This window comes from Spodoptera frugiperda, chromosome 20 (assembly GCF_023101765.2).
Source record: "Spodoptera frugiperda isolate SF20-4 chromosome 20, AGI-APGP_CSIRO_Sfru_2.0, whole genome shotgun sequence".
NCBI classification, from domain to species: Eukaryota; Metazoa; Arthropoda; class Insecta; order Lepidoptera; family Noctuidae; genus Spodoptera; species Spodoptera frugiperda.
The window spans coordinates 4,366,082-4,389,301 of record NC_064231.1 but is presented as its reverse complement, the minus strand read 5'-3'; the positions used below and the strand labels follow the sequence as shown (position 1 = coordinate 4,389,301).

The 23,220-nt window shown below is 34.3% G+C and overlaps 1 protein-coding gene across 5 annotated transcripts in view; it reads left to right on the top strand.

Annotated features, from left to right (window-relative positions):
- LOC118282062 (netrin receptor UNC5C) overlaps positions 1-23,220 on the top strand; it is a 127,179-nt gene that overhangs the window by 92,416 nt on the left and 11,543 nt on the right. For 3 of the 5 annotated variants that reach the window (XM_050701485.1, XM_050701486.1, XM_050701484.1), the window contains 5 exons: positions 1,782-1,860; positions 9,844-9,877; positions 10,126-10,265; positions 11,907-11,957; positions 16,463-16,618. In XM_050701485.1, the coding sequence (XP_050557442.1) occupies positions 1,782-1,860; positions 9,844-9,877; positions 10,126-10,265; positions 11,907-11,957; positions 16,463-16,618 (460 nt within the window). The remainder of the gene's footprint in view (positions 1-1,781; positions 1,861-9,843; positions 9,878-10,125; positions 10,266-11,906; positions 11,958-16,462; positions 16,619-23,220) is intronic. The other 2 variants (XM_050701488.1, XM_050701487.1) reach the window with 1 other exon arrangement.

Sequence of the window (23,220 nt, the reverse complement as noted above, 5' to 3'; positions counted from 1 at the left end):
AATTAGTCGAGCGCGACAGACGTTTATTAATTGCGACACAAGTCCCTGTCGGGTACGTTCGGTTTCTTTTTTCGACTTTTTGTCGTCCAATGTCTTTCAAAGCTGGATATTCCCCGATAAAAGTGTTAAACCTGTGTTAATCCAATTATATATTTCATGGAAAAAGATTCGTTTATCTTAAGCAATTAATTTCGCTTGACCCGAGTATTTTTCTTCTTTGATTTTATACCCGTTTCGGCTAAAATGGATGTGTTGATTATAAAATTAATTCGTGAGCTTTGGAGATTGGTTGCGTATTTTGTTAGTCGATGCCAGTAGCTGCATTCTCTGTACATTAATATCGGTATAATTATGCTAATGCTGTGTCAGTTGTCGTAATCACTTAGACTTAGGTGTTGCGGTTATGCATATCTGTTAATATCAATTTGAGATTTTAACTTATAATAAATGCCAATGTAAATAGTGCCAATGCCATCATCAATACTGCAATCAGAAGAAATAATCGTCTTATTAACAAAACAAGTTTGATGGGCATTTCGACTTTGTTAAAAGCAATCTGTGATATTTACACAATCATTGCATACTTGTACACGTCTATTATTTTGTTTACACACACACACGAGCAAAACAAATTCCTCGCGAAGACAAATTCAAAAGACGTGATACAATATTGTTTTCCAACCACATCACCAAATAATGGCACAATCGCAAATAACTCATTCCATCTCTGGTTTCCGCTACGCAGCTCCCACTAATTAGGCACTGTGAGCAGACATGGATTAATTGCTGCCACTGTCAGTCGTTCTCTCATTGTGGGTTCGTGTGTAACATAATCTTCACAAAGGTGTCTAGAGCGCTTTCTTAATGAATATGATCGTAATGTGTTGTACGTCTTTTAAATTAATGGCTCCCGTCCTTTGTAATTTTAACACATTCAGCTTTTCGGTTGTAAAAATATATTACGGAGACGGGCGCTGTAATGAACACTTTGAATTTATATTTGCCCTTTCAAGCAATGCGGGTGCTAATTTGTTTTTGTCGTCTAACAAATACTTAAGGAGTGTAATTAAAATTATGTTCTATGCTATAATTAGGAGGTTTGATATAAAGATCGGTTACATACTTTGTATAACTTTCATCAGGTATGTAACTGTCATTTGCGACGAAATTTCTCTTTAAGTCAGCGTCTTTTTCCGTGGACCCGGCAATTTCAGTTAAAGTAGCTATGCCATTAGGTAGATTGTACACCTTTATTCCGTCTTTTGCTGAGCTTGACTGCGATAGTTGGATAAATAGGTGTCCGTTAACTTTATCGACCTCATAATAAACCTTTATAACCCACGTGCGACGTAGATTTCTGTATAATCGTGGACATTATGACGTCTGAGATTTAGTACAGGTCGCTTTAGCAATTTCTAGGAGATTAGCAAAATATATGTGCTCGTATAATTACAATATGGCTGTGCCCTTTCCTGTGATAGGCCTAGCAAGCATCTTAGAATATACCGTATAGTTTCGTCGAGATAATTTCATGCTAAGACTGATTTATTTAACTGGTATCAATCTTATTTATGTTCTAAGTTATTTGGTGTAAATGAATCATATTATAATAATAATATTCTTAGAGCTAAACATATAATTCAATAGTGCTACAATTATGATATCAATACCCAAAGTTATAATGGCCCAAAATTCTATCAACAACATGATACACAGCTGTTACTTAACACTGAACTTGAGGCCAGTAATATATTTCAATTAATGGTTATTATTGTTAACAGGACATGGCGAACTACAGCTGCGTCGCAGAGAACATCGCCGGCAAGAGGATCTCTGAACCCGCCCTCTTGACTGTTTATGGTGAGCACATTAGCATTATAGAAACCATAAGAACATTAAAACACAAAATAACAAACGAAACAAAATCGAATACCTTTGAAGTTTTATAGGCGCAACACGTTAATATAATCCAGATATTATACACCAGGAAGTTAATAGCGCACTAAACTTGGCCAGAATTTATGTTTCCTTATCAAATCCATAAGTTGAAGTAGTAAGCGCCGCAACCATTACCGACTAAAGAGCGTTAGACAATTTAATAGGTACACCTCACCCAACAAGTTATGGTTGCACGTTTCATTATTTCACGTATAATTTATCAGACAAGCTGTTTAACGCTCATTTCACCCTTAGTGTACGTAATAACTATCTTTACTTCAGTAAGATCAAAGGGCATGGGCCGATAGCTGCAATTATAGCGAGGCGCAAGCGCATGGGAGAGTCATTAGAGACGCCTACGCGATGCAGGCGCCATCTAACTGATAGCAATCATCACCTCTGACTTGCACGTCCGAAATTCTGTTTCGCGACCATGATTCATATTTAATTTTAGCAACGTGACTAGCCGCTGGCTGGCTATGGAAGCTCCTGTATATGGCTCATGTATGGTACTGGTACTACATGTGAAAGCAATTGGTGACAAATATGGTGCCAACGTTGGTACTCACATCCTTTGAAACATGTGAACCAGGATGCTTAATGTTTTGAGAATTACTTAAACAGTTTCGCTTGAAGTAAAATTACCTGTTATTATCCAATAATTGTTTAAGTAGCCCGGATGCTTTGTTCCCTTAAATGATTTCTCACGAAGCAAACTTTTGCACCGTTTGAATTGGCGTCTCTATTACGGCCAATAAGGATGAGCCTTTTAAACTTTGACATGACACCTTCATTACTCAAATTGCTGTTAAATTGTGTTGTAGCACTGTCATTAGATGATAGTCATGATACTACAAAGAAGTAAGCACCTACCTACTCATAATTGATTGAAGTTGGTCTCTAGAAATTTCACCAGTCGTCCTTACTCACTGAACCAACACTAGAAACTTTAACAATAATTATTCCATTTACAAACTAAACATTGATCTTTGCACTTCGAAATAGGCCAAAGACTTTGAAATTACAAGCGAGCGTTTCTATGATCACAATTCAACTACTAACGTAGCTTTAGCTATTTCCAAGTTCTCTAATTGTTCCTGCTTCGCACCAATTACCTCTATTAGAAGGAAATACTCTTTGTTGTTGGAATGTATCGTTTGGTCGCAAATTGGGCTATATATCGTCATTATAGTGAGGCGTGGGCGAGTGTCGTCGCCTCAGTACTTTTTATGCTCCACGATTGTATAATGATCTCGCTTGATTGTGTTCTTTGTTGTCGTCTTGGTCGCTTGTACTTTTAAAATGATTGTTTTTATTATATTCTGGTGCCATGTTTTTAGTTATAGCATTATCTTCTTCTATTTTATTATTTGTATCGTAATTATCACGAATAACATCACCTCTCTGCATTTCATTAACATTTTCCTTGTTGACAAGCTTCTCAAAATAAGTATTTTTCCAGCAAAACCAATAAAAACATATTGTGACTTCTTTTTAAGTAGAATTATTTTTACTTGTAGGAAAACACTTCTAATGCGATACACGTTCCGTGTTTATTACGTATAAAAATTGAACGTTTGTGTCCTACAAATAAAAAAAAAACGGTTATTTTAATTAACAAACAATGTGCTGACCCGGTGTTAAATCTAAAAAAGGGTGACGGCTGGACAAGTCTCTAGTTTATTAATTAGCTGAATGCGTTAATATTGAATAATGTATTCAAATAAAGAGAAATTGGTGATTTTACCGGTGAGGTTTGTGATTAGCTTTATATCTGATTTAAAGTATAAGTCTGATTATTTAAATATAAGTATTTTAGTGGTGGTTATCTTACTAATATTATCAATGCGAAAGTTTGTGAGTGTTTGTGTGTATGTTTGTTACTCAATCACATCAAAACGACTGAAGGGATCGGGATGAAATTTGGAACAGAGGTAGATTATGGTCTGGAATAACACATAGGAATACTTTTTATCCCACGAGAACGCGGGCGAAGCCGCTGGCAGAAGCTAGTATTTAAATATATTATCATTCGTTTCTGAAAAATAAGTCACCAACAGTTTAAAACATAAAAAAGTTTATCCAAATTTCAAACTTACACCCCATTCACAAACCGGTGACCTGCATAAAGAAACAACAAAGTAATAATAAAAGATAAAGAAACATAACTGCCACAGAGTTCAAAAACTAAATCCATGTCCCTAACATTAAAAGAAATGTTTACAATACTATTACAGCGTTTGGACACGAAACTCGAATAGTTTCGAACGAAGCTCATAAGCTAACCCAAGTCAAGTTCTACGAACGTAAATAATCTTATACGACGGTATAAAATTTTGAATTTTATAGATACCACAACCGCCATTAGAATGTAAGGCACTTTATTAATATTAACAGTATTTTAATAGTTTAATAACAAACTAGAGATGCGACCCGGCAATCAATTTTTATTGAGACACACTAAAATTATACACCACGGGTGGCCGCTGTCTGCATTATCTAAAATGTAATTATTTAGTTTTCCAACCAATAATTATTGGACGAATAAAATTCAGACATCCAGACCACCTGATAGGTTATTATTATTTTATTAAAATCCATTTATTTTATGTTTTAATTAAGAACTTCTGTCGCCGACGATAGATGATTGTCATTTATTTTAATTTTCATTAAGAAACTTAATGTCGGAATTTCAATAATAAATTTAATGTGGGATTTACAAAGATTAATTTGGACGAAAGATGGTATTATGATGTTTAATTTGAATATTTTTAACATTTCACAAGAGAATTACAATGGGACAGGAAATTGCCTACTTACGAACATAGGAAAAATTGATTCATTATAATCTTAAGAAGATTTGCATAAATTTGAATTTGTATTAAATGTATTAAATCACTCAATCGTATAGGTGAAAGTTTTTTCTCATGACAAACGTTTAGTAACTTAAACAAAGCTGCTTAATCCTAACTTTATGATAGGTTTACTCCCAGGATTATCCGGGATTAAAATATGAATATCATTAGTAAAGAGTTGTAGGTGTACCTGAGCTAGAGGCATTATTATCCTTGTACCTATCTTCCATAATTAAAATAATTAATATCAAAACATTTATATAGAAATACACATTAACGATGAACAACATATAATCCTTTTTACGGGAACCAAACAAACAGACCCACAGAACTAATGAGGGATGAATATAATCAGGGCGGCCGTTTTCATATGAAATTATTTGATGATTCCTAGTAATGGGCTCAACCTTCGCTGGTTTCATATTAATACGATTTCAAAATACCCTTTTGTAGAAATCCGTATGTAATTCTATATTTTTAATCCGTATTTTATAGTAGAGCAGCGACATATTGTATTAAAAAATATTTTCTTAACTATATTATGTATTTACTAGGTTCAACCAGCAGCTTCGCCTGCATTCTAGTAAGATAAAAAGATCTTAGAAATCCTATCGCCTAAGTCAGCTCATACCCTGTCTGTATACTAAATTTAATCAAAATCCGTTCGCTAGTTTCAGCGTGATTGACGGACAAACATCCAAACAAACAAACTTTCACATTTATAATATTAGTGTGAGTCCATTAAAATTCAGTTCACTACACACAAAACGCCTACACGATCATAATTTTCTTAAACGACTTACAAAATAAATTTGTTTCTGTCTTAATTTGTAACACTATATACTTTACTTACATTACTTCTATCCCATTTCTATATAATCACTCGATAAAAATTCAAGAACAACTTGATCTGACCAATAAAACGAAATGATGGCTTAAAAGACATTGGACTATTTGAAATTTAGACAAATAAATGTCCAATAATATTGTTAAAAGTATTATCATTTACTTTATACGCTTTTATCGTTTAGTATATATAGGATGTACAATACTGAATGCGTGGGTAATAATTGGAACTAAGATACTTCATACTACTCACGATCCGGAGCTGCGGATTACCTAGCGAGTTCCCGAGACTCCGGCTCGAAGAGTAGGAATAGGAAAATGGGTGGTTCTTAGTCAGTAAGAAGCTGACACTCCCTTATGTCTCATACACGGCAAGAGAAGTCATTTAACCTTCAAAATCTAGAATTGCAATTTGATTTCATTTTGAAAATAAAATAAATTCTTCTTTCAGCGATACCTATTATTTTTTTTTTTTTAAATATAAGGTGGAAAACTTTAAGTCGAAATTACAAAAAAATAATTGTAGGTCCATAATTTCAATTCACAAAACTCTAGTAACATCTTTATTAAAACCTCAGTTCAAAACACCCTTTAGAACTGATCTACACCATGTAATGTACCAGTATTTAACATAATACCATTATTCCATATACTGAGCCATGTTTCACTCGATTTACGTCCAACATAAGTCGTGGTTATGGTGGCCTATTAACCATAATTTACGAAAACGTCTGGCTTTACTTATATCGCTTGTAATGTTACATTAAATGCGTGTATGAAGACTTTAAAGATTTTTCTTTTCTTGTTCCAAAGTGATGGAGATTATACCTACAGCGATCGATTGAGGTTGATGGTTTAATTCTTCTTTATTGGCTGTTCTTTTTGGTTGAGAAGATTATGTTTATATGTGTGGGTTTTTTTAGTTCTGTGAGTAACAAATGAAGTAGAAGTTTCTGGGGAAATTGATACCTATTTCCTTCTTTGTATCATAGCAGGATCTACACAGATCGACCCTAGGTTTAGTCTTAGACATTGTTTCAAGCCATAAAAGGTTGTTATCTAAGCCTTTGATAAGAGATTATAATGAAGAATTCTAGAATTATTGCTGTATTCGAAGCTACACTTTGGAACGAGCACCTAGCTTCACTGACAGACTATTATTTATTTCTTTATTTTTTGACATTTAAAAAGTACCCATTTATGGTTTAATTGGCATAAATGATTTGACGTTGACTATATCACCATAACAGCAATCAGCAATATAAGCTTTAATCACCACGATTTTTAAGGCGGGTTGGCGATTTCAAAATTATAACTAGTCATTATAAGCCTAGGTTTCCTCACGATGTTTTCTACGAAATACATTGTTGTAATTTCCATTTACACTTTCCAGTTATACAACAAAAGTTCTGCTTCTAAAAATACAACTACACAACAAAATATAAATAACAGAAAATAATAATTAGTACCTCATTATCGTCACCCCAATCTATATACGTGTATGTAACACAAATAGATGGTATCATGTACACACTAATGTATTATTAGACCAAAGTAAATTCTAGCTAGGTTGTTAGGTTAGGTATCTGAGTCGCACGCTAGGTCGCGTGTTCGATCTTCGGTAAAGATATAGCACCAGAACGGCCCTTAGTTCTGCCAGTTGCTACAATTGGATCTAGATTGGTTTCCGTGGTGAGATTTTGCGTGATTTCTCGTTTTTTTTTGTATAGAGCTAATTAATACAATACAGTTGTTAGTGGGCTTTTTGTTTGCTGTTTTTTATTTTGTATTTGGGCTCGATATTTACTTAATTCTTATTTGGTTCTGTTTGTAATCACCTTTCTTCTAAAAAGAAAACCGCATTTTCTTTATCTGCAAAATCTGTGATTCTATAGATAGGTCAAACTCAAAAGTCAATGTCAAATTCTAAATGATTTATTTCAAATAGACCAGGAAGGCACTTTGGAACGTCAAAGCAAATATAATAATATTAACAACGTCTGTCTCTCGGTCAGTCCTATAAGCACTAAATTCTGACGACAGTGCTCTATCAATATCAAAATTCTTCAAAGTATCCCAAATCAGTCCAACTAAGACCAAAAACATACAACCTTATTGTGACAAAATTAAATACCAACACAAATATACTCCCAGTACGAAATTAAAACAAAACACGGTCACGAGAACATGAAATTACACGCTATTTACATTAATTCCCTAATAATGAGGAGTCCATACAATTCTTAGTACATTGGTACCAACAGTTCGCGTGCTCATGATTTCTCTAATTCTAAAATACTGAAATGAATTTTTACACTTGGTATTTCGGTCACGATTTTTCCACGTAGCTTTTGCAAGTTTTAATAGGTCGTTTTTTGTAATAACAGTTGGTGCTGCATGCATAGCCTGGGTAGGTACAACAAGTTATTCTGTGAGTGAATCGAACTTATGATAGGGCGAGAAGCAGCATGTTGTTAAATCACTGAGATTTACAGTATTAACTAAATATTATTTCGTCATATCGTTAGATTATGAAGCCTCTCTTTTTATTTATCTACCTTTAGGGTGCTTTTCCACCAGAGATGTGCCATGTAGCTATGCTACGAAGGTCTATTGGCTGTGAACCTATGTGATCGTTTCCAAAAATACTAAGCTATGTAGTAGCTGTGCGAGTAAGATGTGTTATGAAGATACGCTTCTGCAAAGTTGCTGTACGAGGAAGATGCGCAGTTCGAGTATGCGATGTATCGATAGTAGGGCAGCCATGCATAGCATAGCACACCGCTGTGTTACCTGCATCTAACCGACCACTAATAGTTTAGGTTTAGCATATGCTCATAAGATTCTTAGAATTAAAATATAGAGCGTGCGCTTATGTTTATACTCATGCTTGAGTATAATAATATTATGAGATACATTTCCTTCGCAATTTGCTAATCTGGTTCAAACTAATCGCCATAATCAAATCGATCTATAGACTTTAGATACTGTATTTGATACTATAATAATAACAAAATCACATAATTATAGTTTTCGAACTCAACTTCAAATGATCACAATAAATTCAATTTACAACTCTATTAAAAACTATATTACTATAAATTGTACGGTAATGAAATGAAAACTGCAATACCTATAAATAGAATTTCCCAACTAGAATATATACTTTACTAATATAATTATTATGAAGCTAAAGAATTTGTTTGTTTGTTTGTTGGAACGCGTTAATCTCGGAAACTAGCGAAACGAGCGTCCGATTTGAATAATTATATTATTTTTGTGTTAGGTATGTAGAGTATCCATCGAGGAAGGTTATTTATTTATAGGCTATAAAACATCATGCTATGGCCAATATTTATATCAATACTCTGTTTCTTCTCTCCGCCTAAACGCAGTACCGATTAGAATTATTATTTTTGTGTTGGAAATTGCATGTATCGAGGAAGGCTATAGGCTTGTATATTATAATCCAACATGCTCAATAAGAGCTGAGTAAAGCAGGTAAAACAGCGTGTTTCAATATATACTAAAACCTAGTTTTATTACGTTCTTTAGACTTGTTTACTTTATACTAGTTGAAATAAATTTATAATCTAGTAATTTTGTATATCAATTAGATTTTCCTATTTGTGCTTATTTATTGGTATTTAACGTTTTATAGCTGAAGGGCTCTAGTATATTATATCTTGGACTGACTACATTGAGTGGCTAGAAAATTATGACTAAGTTTCTTACTGTTCATAAATTAAACACTTACTTCATGTTTGAACGACTTGGTTGCATAGCTTAACAGATGTAGTAATTTTGTATCTTTTTATTAATTCTATGATGTGTCAATACTAAAAGTTTGTAATGCCCAATTACAAACTTTTAGAAAAATATAGGAGTCTTTATGACTTGATAGACACGGGCTTGAAACTTAGGATCTCTAACTCAATAATCATACAGTCTAATTAAGCAAATGGTCAGGAATTTGTTAACTTCGGACAGATTTGGGGCTTTAAAAAGGTAAATAGATAGTATTAGGATTATTACGGATCATGACTATTGTATATGTTCCAGCAGCTGTATAGAGACTACCTTTATTATTTTGCAATACGTTAAAGGGACTTCGCTTAAATAAATCCCGACTCTCTCAGTTTCAGATTAGCGTTTAAAATGCAATGATATCACAACTGTTCTAATTTCTTTCTTTTGTCCCCAGTAAACGGCGGTTGGAGTTCTTGGGGTCCGTGGACACAGTGTCGGTGCAATGGGCGCGTGACCGGCGGCCAGCGTCGCACCCGCACCTGTACAAAACCTCACTCATAGTATTAGAACGGCGGCGCGATACCATTGTATATGTTCCAGGCAACAGTGCATAGATTACCTTCGGACTGTGTACCGTGTCAGAGTGGTAAGTTCACCAGAACTAAAGGTACAGAAATACCAATTTCTGTACCTTTTGTACAAGTTTGCTTTGGACGTTCTAAAGTAATCCGTGGACGCAGTGTCGTTGCAATGGGCGCGTGACCGGCGGCCAGCGTCGCACCCGCACCTGTACGGAACCACACCCTTTGAACGGCGGCGCGCCTTGCCAAGGACAGGCCGTGCAGAGAACCTCGGACTGTGTGCCGTGTCAGAGTGGTAAGTTTTGGTGTTTCTGATAATTATTGATAAGGTTGTTTTAATAGGAGGTGTTTGGAAGTATGGTGGTTAGAGTTGTATGTATAAAAGGGATTATTTGGATAATTTTGTAAATTAAGATAGACACTAAGTGGTTTCTAACAGAGAATAGATTATATACTTCGTAGCATTTCCAATCACATATTTTTTGTAGTAACCGTATGGGGAAACCTCTTATGACTTAATTTAAATCACCTATTTATTATCATCTTGGCTGACACTATTCGAAAAATGAGCGAAATAGGCCCAGTAGTTAAGCCAAAAAGTGTATTATTCTCTTTGAGCTAATTTGAAAACTCTTTACAAATACGGTATTATAACAGCAGCGCCGCATGTCCGTAACATTCCTAGACAACCTACAACATTACTGCTCTTCTGTAATCGTACTAAAGTACCAATTACAATATTAATTAATGCTAAACTTCCCATCATCTTAAACTTGTAACTATCGATCGAGTAGTTCAAGTCGACGCAACTGTTGCTTAATCAATCATAATCCGTTGAAGTATCGTTTAGTACCACCGGCAGTGGCAATCGAGCTTTACACAACCAGTTTATCTTGGTCCCGCTTTGTATGATCTTTCTACACGTTCAACGGTCAGCTTATACTGGTCGTTTAGCTTGAGGTGTAGTCTTGTAAACAACCCCTTAACTGCATTAAGTCTAATTAAGGAGTTAATGGGGATATCCGTTGTGACGATAATGTACTTAATCGTTGTTAGTTAAGTTTTTGTTGTTTATTACATCCAGCTGTTAGTTTATACCCAGATGTGCATAGATTTTTTAAACCTACTACCTTAAGCTAGGTGCTTCGCTCGTGTTCCCGTGAGATAAAAAGTCCTATCACCCAAGTCAGTTCATAACCTGTCTGTATACCAAATTTCATCAAAATCCGTTCAGTAGTTTCAACGTGATTGACGGACAAACATGCGAGCAAAAAACTTTTATAATACTTATATTAGTGTGATAACGTAATTACGTGTTCTTCTACTATTTAAGTACATGTCAGTGGTATGGCGTACCTATATGATATAAATACTACTTAAAAAGCAGTAAGTTCCTATATTATAAACGTTCCTATTATTCATATCGAAATGTGGATTCGCTTGTAGTACTTATAGAATAGTCATAGAATACAATATGCTACATAAATTAAAGATTGCACAGTGGTTAAAACTAATGACGTCTAGAAAAAAATTGACGAATCAAAAAGTCTAGATCATAAATATTATTAATAATTCATGAATCATTGGATTACACAAAACAGACGCCCAAACATTTAATTCGTGCTTTCAATATTATTTTTAGAAAGCAACGCAGCGGTTAATATCATGTATTTGAATCGGAAACACTTGAACTTCCAATACGCCTATATTAAAGGTTTATTTCGAACAACATTCATAAAACCTTCCAAACAAAAACCAACTTTAGCCTCCACAGTAGAAGATTTAAAATGCATTAAAATATTGTTTTATACACTTTAAATGGAAATGCTGCGAAGTAATTTATACTTTAATCTTGTTGTGTTAGGGTTGTAAATCTGTTGTTGTTTGTGGTTGTGGTACTGAATTGGATTTTTATTTGTTACTGCTAACAATGAAGAGGGGTACATGGATCTGCAAGGATACGATAACACTCAACAATTGTTGATTGGTAAGTACATACATGTAGAATATGTGAATGTGTGAGTTTTTTTTTTCTATAGGACACTATCGAGTAGTAATGGCCAACATAGATTGAATTTAGTTTGTTGTGTCGAAGCTCGTGATAGGGGAAAATGCTGTCATTTTTATATAACATTGTCTGAGCGCATATATTACGAGTGCCCAATGACTGATTGACAGATAATAGGCTAGTTTCCTACTAGTCAAATTCAATACTTTTTTCGAAACGTCAACGTCAAAAACAATACTCGTATTTTCTATGAATTTTGTATGAAATAGTTCCTAATGAGGACATCAGATTTTTACGTCAAATAGCAGACTTATTTCTAGAAAATATACAAATTAAATTGATCATCAAATATAGGAATGAAAGTCGAAAAACATGATAATTAATTTAGTATGTTTCCAGAAAGTTATACTACATTTAATTCCATATGGTCATAAACCATGTACTGAAATCACTTCAAAGAGCCCATGATACATACGGGTCGAGAAAATGGCGAGCTTGTTAGAATTCTTGCAAATTTTCTCGGTTGACAGATCAAAGCGTTTGCTTGTAAATTCTTTAGTGACGCATTTGTAGTGCGATACGGTGATTAAACGTTAGTGTTATTGTTGTATTTAGTGAATAGTCATATTGTTTATTTTGATGTTGTTTTGTGAAGTTATTTTTGAGGAGTTATAAAACTATGTCAAAGTCAAAGTATGTATTTAAATTAATCCTTAATTAGGCACTTTTGAAACGAAATATGAAACGGTAAACCTAGCACGTACCTACGTACTAAACAATTATGCAACACTACGGTTTTTATTCTGGAAATGGTAGGCAGAGGTGGTTCACATTACGGCAAGTAATGCCGCTATACAATGTACTACACTCTTCACCATGTTATAAGTTCCATGTAATAGGGGGTGAGCCCATTGCCATAATTATACTGGGCACAAAACCGTGCTACTACTGAGAAATTTTCGAAAAACCGAAAAACCCCAATAATACTTTGCCCGACCCGGGAATCGAACCCGAGACCTCTTGTCCGCCAGTCGCACTTGCGACCACTCAACCAACGAGGCAGTACTAAACAAAGTGTCAACAAAACTGAAGCAAGTTCACCTCACACTCGTAACATACGTATCAAAGGAAATAGACCAACCGGGTAGACAATAAAACTCAATCAAGTGGCGGTTGTTTGGGACCATGAAACGTTGTTATATGAGTTAATTGGAAGCATATGTTCCTCGGCTCGGCTTGATGAACTTTGGTACCGTGTGTACGGTGACTTTATTTTGTTTTTGGACGGATTTTTTTATTTTGTAAATATACAATCCTAAAAATTCGTGCTTCGAAATATTTTATGGGTAGGTTTTTGCAGTCAAATATTGGATAATACTACAGAAAACCAAGTGACTTTCCATGAGTTCTTTTTATAAGATAAGGCAATACGGTAATCTCCAATTAAGTAGTCAAATTCAATTCTTTTATCGAAATATCAAAAACGTTACTTTTCTATGAATTTTGTAGGAAATCACTATTTGTGACGTCATTATAGTATACTTATTAAATTAAAAAATAAGTATAATCGTCAAATTAATAAATGAAATTTTTTTTTTCAATTTCAAAATAATTTATTTTTGACCTAAGAAATTACCAATTTATTCCAGTTAACATTAAACACAATATCCACAAAATCCCCAAACTACACTTTCTTTAAAACAATTTGATCAATGTATTACCAAAAACATTTAACAATACTACTTGAATGCAAGACTGTTACTTAAAAATTCAGTCACCAAGTACTTGTCTGTCTGGAGACGCAATTACTTGCGGTTTATTTGCTTACGTTAAGGTGAGGTCGCAGTGTCAGCGATTTTGGGTAAAAGGATATATTGATAAGAAAAACAAATGTTTAATAGATTTTATTATGTAGGATACTTCTTCTGTCATGTCTATTGAAAAGTAATTTTTAATTAATTTTAAATGTTTTGTTTTTCTAATTTATTTAGGTTTTTATAGTTATTGAATGCATATTTAAAAAATTAAAGGAGATTGGCGTTTTTCTCTTTGTTTAATGTAACATTCAAATTATATCCACATAATTAGAAAAACACCAAAACGAAAAAACGAAAAGATTCTAAAGTTTTATAAAAACAATTTTCTCATTGAATTACAAACGGCATAATTCACACACCCAATACAAAACTGAATCAAACACAAACGTTAAACAAAATAACATTCAAACCACCCTTTCTCCCATAAATAATACATAATTTAAACTTCATTAAAAAAAAACTCTAATCAAATTTCCATTTCCCATAGTCTCCCTAATCAGACCGGTAGAAAAAAAATAAATAAAAAAAAACCGTATGTAAACGTGAAAGTCCTTTATGTCGTAGTTACTCTAACGAAGCAAGACTGATTTATGTGTGTGCGCATTAATTAATAAGAAATGTTACACACTGTTGTACTTAATATCCGTGCACACCCACACATGGTCGGGTGGGGTGGTGGCCCAAGTTTGACATGTGTGGCGGGATGTCAAAGAGGTCGTTGTTTTTAGGTTATAAAAAAGCGTTATGTGATTAGTGGTTTTAATGTGAGTTGAATAACTTATTATTTTAACGTATTTTTTAAAGTTTTAAGTGATTAATAATAGTCTGTAAAGTGTTAAAAATCTTTTTTATTTATTTAGTTTTCATATAAAAGTATTTACAAACAACGTTACGTCTTCCACGGAATTGATTAAGGTGGTTTTGGAGAATTATATTTTAATTTGCAACAAGAAATCAGTAAACATATAAAATATTATTAAGAATTCAATTCACAATAATTGTGAAAACTTGACTCAACATTCAATTTCCATAAACCGCGAAAATCTTTATTTTTGCACCAAACACCATCACAGTATGAACGTTCTATTATTTTCTTTTTTAAAAACATTGTGATTTATGCCCAGCTCGCGTGTAAGGACGCTTCGGACAACCACCGATGTATTTTAATTTCAATTTATAGGGCGATAGTTCCATCTGGTTCTCGCATTATCGAGTACTCGATTAATAATCGTAAACCACGCGTTAATTGGTCGCAGCTAGTCAGTCTGCGCCTAGATAATTGCAGAGTAAAGTCGGTATCGATTCGAGTACTAATCGATTTATTTGACGAATCGAAATTGGTTTGTTGATCGCAGCTGGAGGCTTGGATCCAGAAGTAAATGTACTGGAACGTTTTAAAGTTAACTGTATCGAATAAAAAAGTACCAAATATTTATGTAAATGAACAGAAAACAAATATACAGGCTCGTTGTTTACGTTCCAACGCCCTTTCAATTTCCTGTACGCGTCCTAACAACATATTAACAAAATAATTTCGAAGAATATGTCAGAATATATTACAAAGAAACGTCGCAGCAGGTACGGGCATTATTTTATATGAAGTTTCAATTTTAAAATTCCCAATAACGACTGGTTATTTCTCGTAATAAACGTTTCCGTAATGGCGTCGCTAAGTGTACCCGGAATACGTAAGTAAAGTAAAGAGGTTCTGAAAAGCTCTCTCTTTTACGTAAAACTAATTTTTTGTTTCATTTTTTACCTAATGGGAAGGGTAATAAAAACTATAATATAATATTATCTTTTATATTTTTTGTTACCTTTGAGTAAAACAGATTCGTAAACAAGGATTTAAGAAAACATAAAAAAAATATTTGAATATCCAAATTAAATAAATAAGAGACCGAATAATCTTGCATACTTTCAACACCAAAACATTAAACCGCGTTTAAAAAAAACCAAACCCAACAAAAATACCAGACAGACATACCAAAATCCATTTCTGAAAACTTGGAACTCGAATTATTTGCACCCATCCCATATGTTTGACATAAAAACATGTCAGTTGTGCATTATGATAAATGATGATGCCGCATCCATGTCGTATCTGCAAAAACTGATCCTTGATCTCTGACATCGCGTTCAGTTTTTGTTCCCTTCATTTTAAGAACATTTTGTTTCTACGTCTACGCATACAACTGACTACGAAACTAAAGGGCGATCATAAAAAGACTTTATGTCCTTGCAATACATTTTAAAGTCGCATAAATGTGAGCGAACGACGATTTAAAAGCAATTGCGGTTTTGATTTCGGACGTTACATTTGAAGACTTGTGTTTATTGTACTTCCTATACTTTTTCTTTGTTTTTACAGAATAAGTTATTTTGCACACGAAAATGTAAATAAATATTTGAATTAGTAGGAGGTAGTAGGACTTTGTATGGACAAGTCTATTTGTCATCAGTCCACTTTTGGACGAGTCCATTAATGACCCACCACTAAATCTGTGAATAGTTCACACCATTTTAGGCTCATCTAGACAGTAGTCACTCTATTTATAACACTGACATTCTATCAATATCAGATAAGAATCTACCTACAATTAAATACCAACTTTAACTTAATGGTTATAAAGAACAGTTTGCCTAAAATATTTTTTTCTCCATCAGCGTTACCTGGTCGATGGGGCAGCTGGTCTGAATGGTCAGTGTGTGGAGCTGACTGCCGCCAGACAAGGAGACGAGCTTGCACTGGAGACACTCCATGCTCAGGAGCCCATGCACAGCATGCTGACTGCGTTGGAGACTATTGTGGAGTTCATGGTGGTAAGTGAATAAATTCTAGATATTTTTCTTCAAATGCATAAGTACTGGAGTATTTCTGAAGTTAACATAGGTACCTAACAAATTGTGTTCAAACGTCATAATACAAATAGCTTTTGATGTCCATTTGAAGCTACGCGCCACGGTACATTAAATCTCTTGCTGTAACGCCATGTTAAATTAATTTTATGGACACTTCAGTCCATTTTATCATCATACAAAAAGGACATTAAAGACCAGATGACATAAAATAAACCGTAACTCTAAAATATTAAACCGATAATATTTAATGACACATTGAATCAAGTGACTGATATTTGTAATTCAAACCACACACAAAATAAAACATTTGTTTAAGTTTCGAAACTATAACAGCGCATAATATTATTTTTATAACCAGAACGTTCACGTTCAACAGCTAATAATCCCATTTTTCATAACGTTTCCGTATCCCACTAAACATTTTTTTACGTTAATCGACATCATTTCTCATCTCATAACATCGAAGCCACGAATAGCCGCGACAACTGAGAGACTCGAACATTTGCAGCCAAAACTTTACGATCCTGTGTCACGGGAATTAAAAATTATGAAACTATCCGCCATGGGACATGTTAATTAATACTATTTCTATGAAATGCTCCAGAACCAGATGCCATACTAAATATACACTTCCTTTCCGTTCAGTCATAACTATGAAATGTTACTCTGGCCGTGCCATAGCAGACTATGGGCTGGTACTGCGACCTTCCATATTACGTTGACCTGCCTCACCTCCCGCGGCTTTACAATTTCTAATCAACATAAAGGTAAAAGCTAGATGAGGTAACGGCCAGTATTAAATGGTCACGTTAAAAAGATTCGAGAGATACTAAAATCGGGTGGCGTGACCATCTGGGCCGTATCATATCGTCTAAATATAGACGGGGGAGTAAATTTTTATGGTGTTCTTACGTAAAAGTTGAGGTAACATTTTATATGATAACGTTGTCGACTTAATTGGGTGAGCTAGGATTGTTCTCAACTGTTTTAGAAGTTTTTATGATCCAGATCCACGAAGATGGTTAAAAGTTAGACAAAAATGTCAAGTTATATGATGCACTAAAAACGAGGCACGAACTTGAATTTCTGATTTGGATAAAACATTATGATGCAATATGTTTATTTTAGGCTTCGGGATGCTTTAGCTGATGTTTTCTGTTCGAGAGTAGACTCCCCGTCACTGTCAGCTAAACATCAAATATTCATGTTAAACTCTCCCACTAAAACCGTAAAACTACCAAAACACCTCAGTGTAACACAACGGTTTAACCACTATTCACATTTAATATCAAACTTAGTACCTGCTAAAGTTTACAGCGCTATGTTGACAGACAGACAGCAAATGCAACGCTAGGCAAACCCATTCATAAGCGGGCAACGAGTAATAATTTCAATGTGTGTTCTGTTCCTACTGCAAATTAATTCTCACAGAACTACATACAATGGCAACTAGAGAACGCTAAACTCTAAGGAACTGAGGAAAACATGAGGTAGCTCGCAGTTACGGAAATTAAATTTCGGATGGTGTTTGTTTAAATCAACATTGTAGGTTTTTGTGGAAAAGTTAATAAGGAATTGAGTTTTGAACATAGAATTAGTTTAATTCACATTATTTGCTGATATTTTTTCACTCGTTACATATCATTTAGTTAGTTTCATGTCACATACATTCAGACTATCTATGCAAAGAATCATAATTTCTGACAAGAAAACTGCAATCAGAAACCTTAATATGTTCAGTAGAATCTCTAATATATTATTAGCGATTCAAACATTACAAATACATATAAATGTGAAATTAAACAGAAGTTAGCCACGTCTACCAAACGTGCTTCGAAACAAAAAACTTAATATTATAGAGCAATATTTAATGGGCGCGCTAAGCCAGGTATTCTGGAGAAATTCCCGGCGCTCGGCATTTGGAATATTCAGTTTCGGCTCTTCCATTCCAATTCCAGAGTATTATTTAGTTTTAATACCTCTGCATGCGCCTTTATTGCGATTATACGGACTTTTTCTGTTTCAACCACTTTACCTTTGCCAAGTGGTTTTACTTCGAACACTGGGTCTAAGTTTTTCAAACGAATGCAAATTTTAATAGAGTTCCTGTAAAAACACTCATGGATACTACAACCAGTCTTCTCAGATGACCGTTTTTGATCGTTAAAATTGGTTTTCTGGAATATATTTTGTAGACAACCAACTCGATACATGAATGCGATATAATCAAACAAATCACTCGAAAGCGATACGCCATTAAACACGGCATTAGGCACGTTTAACACACACCTCGCCCTCGGAGGTCTAAATTCAATCTCGGAATGGAAAATGATCAGTCCATATTTTGTTTATAATGGCAATAAATCATTTCCACTGGTCCCCGTTGACTCTGTTTCAATTTCCCATTTCTGTTTATCGTACGTTTTGATAAATAGCCTGGGGGTAATACCATTTTGGTTTTGTACGGCGGCTTCTTCGCGAACGCTTTCGCGCCAAATAAATCCGCCATCTTGACTTTGTAAATTGTTTTTGTTTAGCGTCGCGTGGATTGATCGTTATTTATTGGGATGATCAATCTATTGTGTTCAGTTCTGGAGGTTATTTTTTGGACGTCGGAAATAGTCTGATAAACGTTTTAAAAATGGGCTCGTTTTTATTTTCTTTTACGATGATAGGTAGCAAAATACCGTCGACATAATAAAACACTTGATTGTTCTAAAATGTATGGAAGATGTACTGCACCAAATATTTGTATGTTGCATAAACTGCGCATACTGAAAGTGATTTAGAGCATCTCCTTTCTCCTCACAATTGCTCCTACACTCGACTATAGAGCGCAATATTGTGCTACATTCAACAATAACTATGGCTTTCGTAAATCTGTTGTTGAAATGTTGCAATACTTATGTTCATCCGCTACTGTTACTAATATTTGCCTACAATATGTTTTTTTAATATAATCTATCATTCAGAGGTATTTTATAATTTGTGTAGCTTCACATAAATCAATACGTAATTAAATTAATGTAAGACGTTTTAGCCTTATCCTCGATTCAATAAGCCTCTTCCTATTACTTCATAATTCCGATCTAATTCAGTAATCCAATTTCTGAATCCATATTCGCAACTAGAGGATCTCACAAGTAATTCAAGTAAGCCATATAATGTAGACCATCAGTAAATTGCCCACATGAAAGGTGAGCTTTGAATGCCAGGAACTCGGGTGGAGCCATTCATTCGCGCTCGTTGAAGCCACTTCATTAGCCTAATTGCCACATACAAAAGGGGAAAATGGTGAAATTTTATAGCACCTTTTCATCTTTTGTTGCCTAAACATCAGCACGGCGTGTGGAGTCTTCGTTTAAATGTTGATGTGAAGAATTAAGGAATTTAAGCTAATGAAAAATTTTGGTTTCCTTATTCAGGGGAACTCCAAGAGCGTGTAATTTTACACTCATTAGGAACTCATTGTTATATTATACCAACACACCAGTTACGTTACACGGAGCAGATTTTCCAAAGAACACTTTCTCTTGACACAGAAAGTCTCTCTGCAGGAAATGTGTATTTTCTTTGTGAAAATAATAAACAGTTTTCTTGGGATCATTTGCATAAATTTAATTACTTTTTTATTTACAAAAACGTTGATCTTATAAAGAATTGCATGACATTGCTGAAGCTTTCGGATTTACCAAAGACTAGTAAGATTGTTCCTATACGCAATTTTTCTACCAAGTTCTTTCATTCTAAATCCAAATTGATATCCAAATTTTCACAAGCCAGAAGTCCACTCCCAAATTTTAATAGCCAGTATCAATGATTATGTAGGTCAAACATTACCTACTATGGCTCAATAAGAAGATTAGTAAGTATCATCAACGCTAACATATTATTATTATAAAAAAGCACCGTTGGAACACAAATTCTGAGCCGCCATTACCACCAACCATTTGACAGATTTATTGAAACTAAGTTTTATTTTTCACAAAGTCTTTTCATAAAACAAATTATAGCTGTATTATTATGGTAATTTGAATGTATCTTCGTGTGAATTAGCCGTGGTTTCCTCTTGTATTGAGGACGGGTCGTAAATTGTCTTCAGTGAATAGTCGAATCGAATTTGGAAAACTTGCTAATGCGTTAGTGTGATTGTATGCAGGCTTTGTAACGTTGCTTCTTTATTCATCGTTGATGTACTCTGTGTATCCATCACTTCAAAATGCAAACATTATTAAATTGTGGTTTAAAACTCATTTGCTCTTACAATTATTACGTAAACATTATTTCAATATGCATACTCATTACAAGTACGTGTACCACAAAATTAACGTACACGAACGAACTTCAACTGATTTTATCGCGTTTACTGCATTCGAATACGACAACCGGCCGTCAACCGTTGCGGTTTCGTCCAAATTAAATTAAATCGTACAAAACTTTTTAATCAAACATTAATGCATAAACAAACAACAGTAAAATCCAATTTATATGCGATGCGGCCATCATTACTGGAGGTGGGTCTCGTGAATGATTTGTTGTGATTTCGTCGAGTGAGCGCAGCAGGCGATCGCAAAATGCATTCACATATCGCCCCTCTTCATTCAAGCAAATATCGGCTTTATGATTAAAGATTCTAAGTATCACATTCGTGTGAGAAACACGTGGAGAGAATTAAATTCCGCAAGCCCTCCTACCACGTTATGGGCAAAGCGACAAGGGTTTGTAAATTTCGATTGGATTCCCTATCTGGGATCACTGCAGCGGACACCGTACCGTTGGCACTGACAAATGTTTGCACAGGGTACAAATTTCAAAATTAATCCGATATAATCGTACGTGAATTAATTTCTGTAACGTCTGCGGTTTTGATTTCAACGGTGTAAGTAGCGGATGTAATGATTTATTGAATTTCAAACATTGGTTGGCTATAAACCGTGTGGGGACGTGGAACTTGTTTATGAAGGAGATTTATTGATATGAAGTACGTTTTACTGCAGTGTTGCGCCATTGCGTATGGATGTACACACGGCTACGCAAGCGCTGAACGAAGATGGTACATACAAAGGATGTTTTTGATTTCCGTTGCTCGAACAAATATTTCTTTAGTTTCTTTTGAACTTATTGCATTGCCATTCTCTGTTATTTACTGTTACTCTGTCGTTTCATCATGTACTGGTAAGAAATCTATAAGTAAACATTCCAGTAGCTTTCAAAACGACATCTCAGTGCCCAATTTATAGCATTTCTGCAAAAGTATCAGAAATTCTCATTCTATCAATTAAATGTACAATTTCACCAGCTCCTTTAAATTTAGTTTTATCAATGACAGTTCTATCGACACTTTAAAGTTCTTCCACTAAATGTTTCAACTTTGGCACCGCGCCATCTGCACTCGAAGCTGTTCACTGAAGCAGTAAGACATCACATTCATTCAGAAAACAATCTTGAGCTCCTAAGATTCCACTTCTGATGCGACCTGTACTTCTCCTTAAAGTGCTTTGCTTCTAACTCCAATGGCTTTCGAAACTATCAATATGTTAAGTTGGAAGTGATTGTAAATAATTTATTGCTTACAAAAGAAAATCGTATTGCTCGTAATAATACAAGCCATAAAATTGTACGTTCTATTGATAGATAGTTCAAGTGTGTTCAGGCTTTTCTCTTTGACTGTGAAGATTACTATTGGTTTGATCTTTGACTCCACATAAATCTACTTTATAACAAAAGCTAAGAGAATATTATTTTCTAGACAATTTGCTTTATAACGTCCACTTTTGATATTCCTTTGTTTAGGTTTGTACCTGACAATGTCTAACAAAGACTTCATTTTATAACAAGTTCATTTTCTGTTTCATAAATTATTCCGTCATTTTCTTAACAGAACTGTTAAGTATTAGTTTGAATATTTACCTACAAATACAGCATACCTTTTGACCATATACTATGTCACATCTATAAATATGAAAGTGCGTCAATTTATTCCGCTTTCACTGATCGACACTTACCGATTCTTTTTAATAGTAATCGCATGACTAGTGTATCAATATCACGTGGAACTTCATTTTATGTCAAAGGAGTTTTATCCGTAGTATGATTGAAATAAGAATATTAATTAATTAACTGCCTCTTAATTTTGCCCTTTTTAATATTTTTTATTCCATAATGCATTTTTAAAAAAGATTGTTCTTCTTTTTTCCCAATTAAATCTATAACCGTTATAATCTCAGGTTAAAGCTCTTATAAATCATGAATTATAAGTCCATTGTTATTTGAATCACGAAATGTACCAACTATATCTTTGACTTCATAGTAAACTTTAACATACCATCATACGGTGGTATCAAAATCGCATGTACAGAAATTACACGGTTTAGTCTACTTCTTATATTTCTTAGTAGCTAAACCGGTCTTTACCGTCATTCGTAGAAAGCCAATCAGTTGTCCCGTTTAAGAAACGATTGTGCAGAGCAAATTGAATATCCAAAAAAACTTCCTACCATATGTGGACAGCTGTAATTGGTTGAATGACTTCATTTGTGTCAGCCATTGATTAAATCACGCTT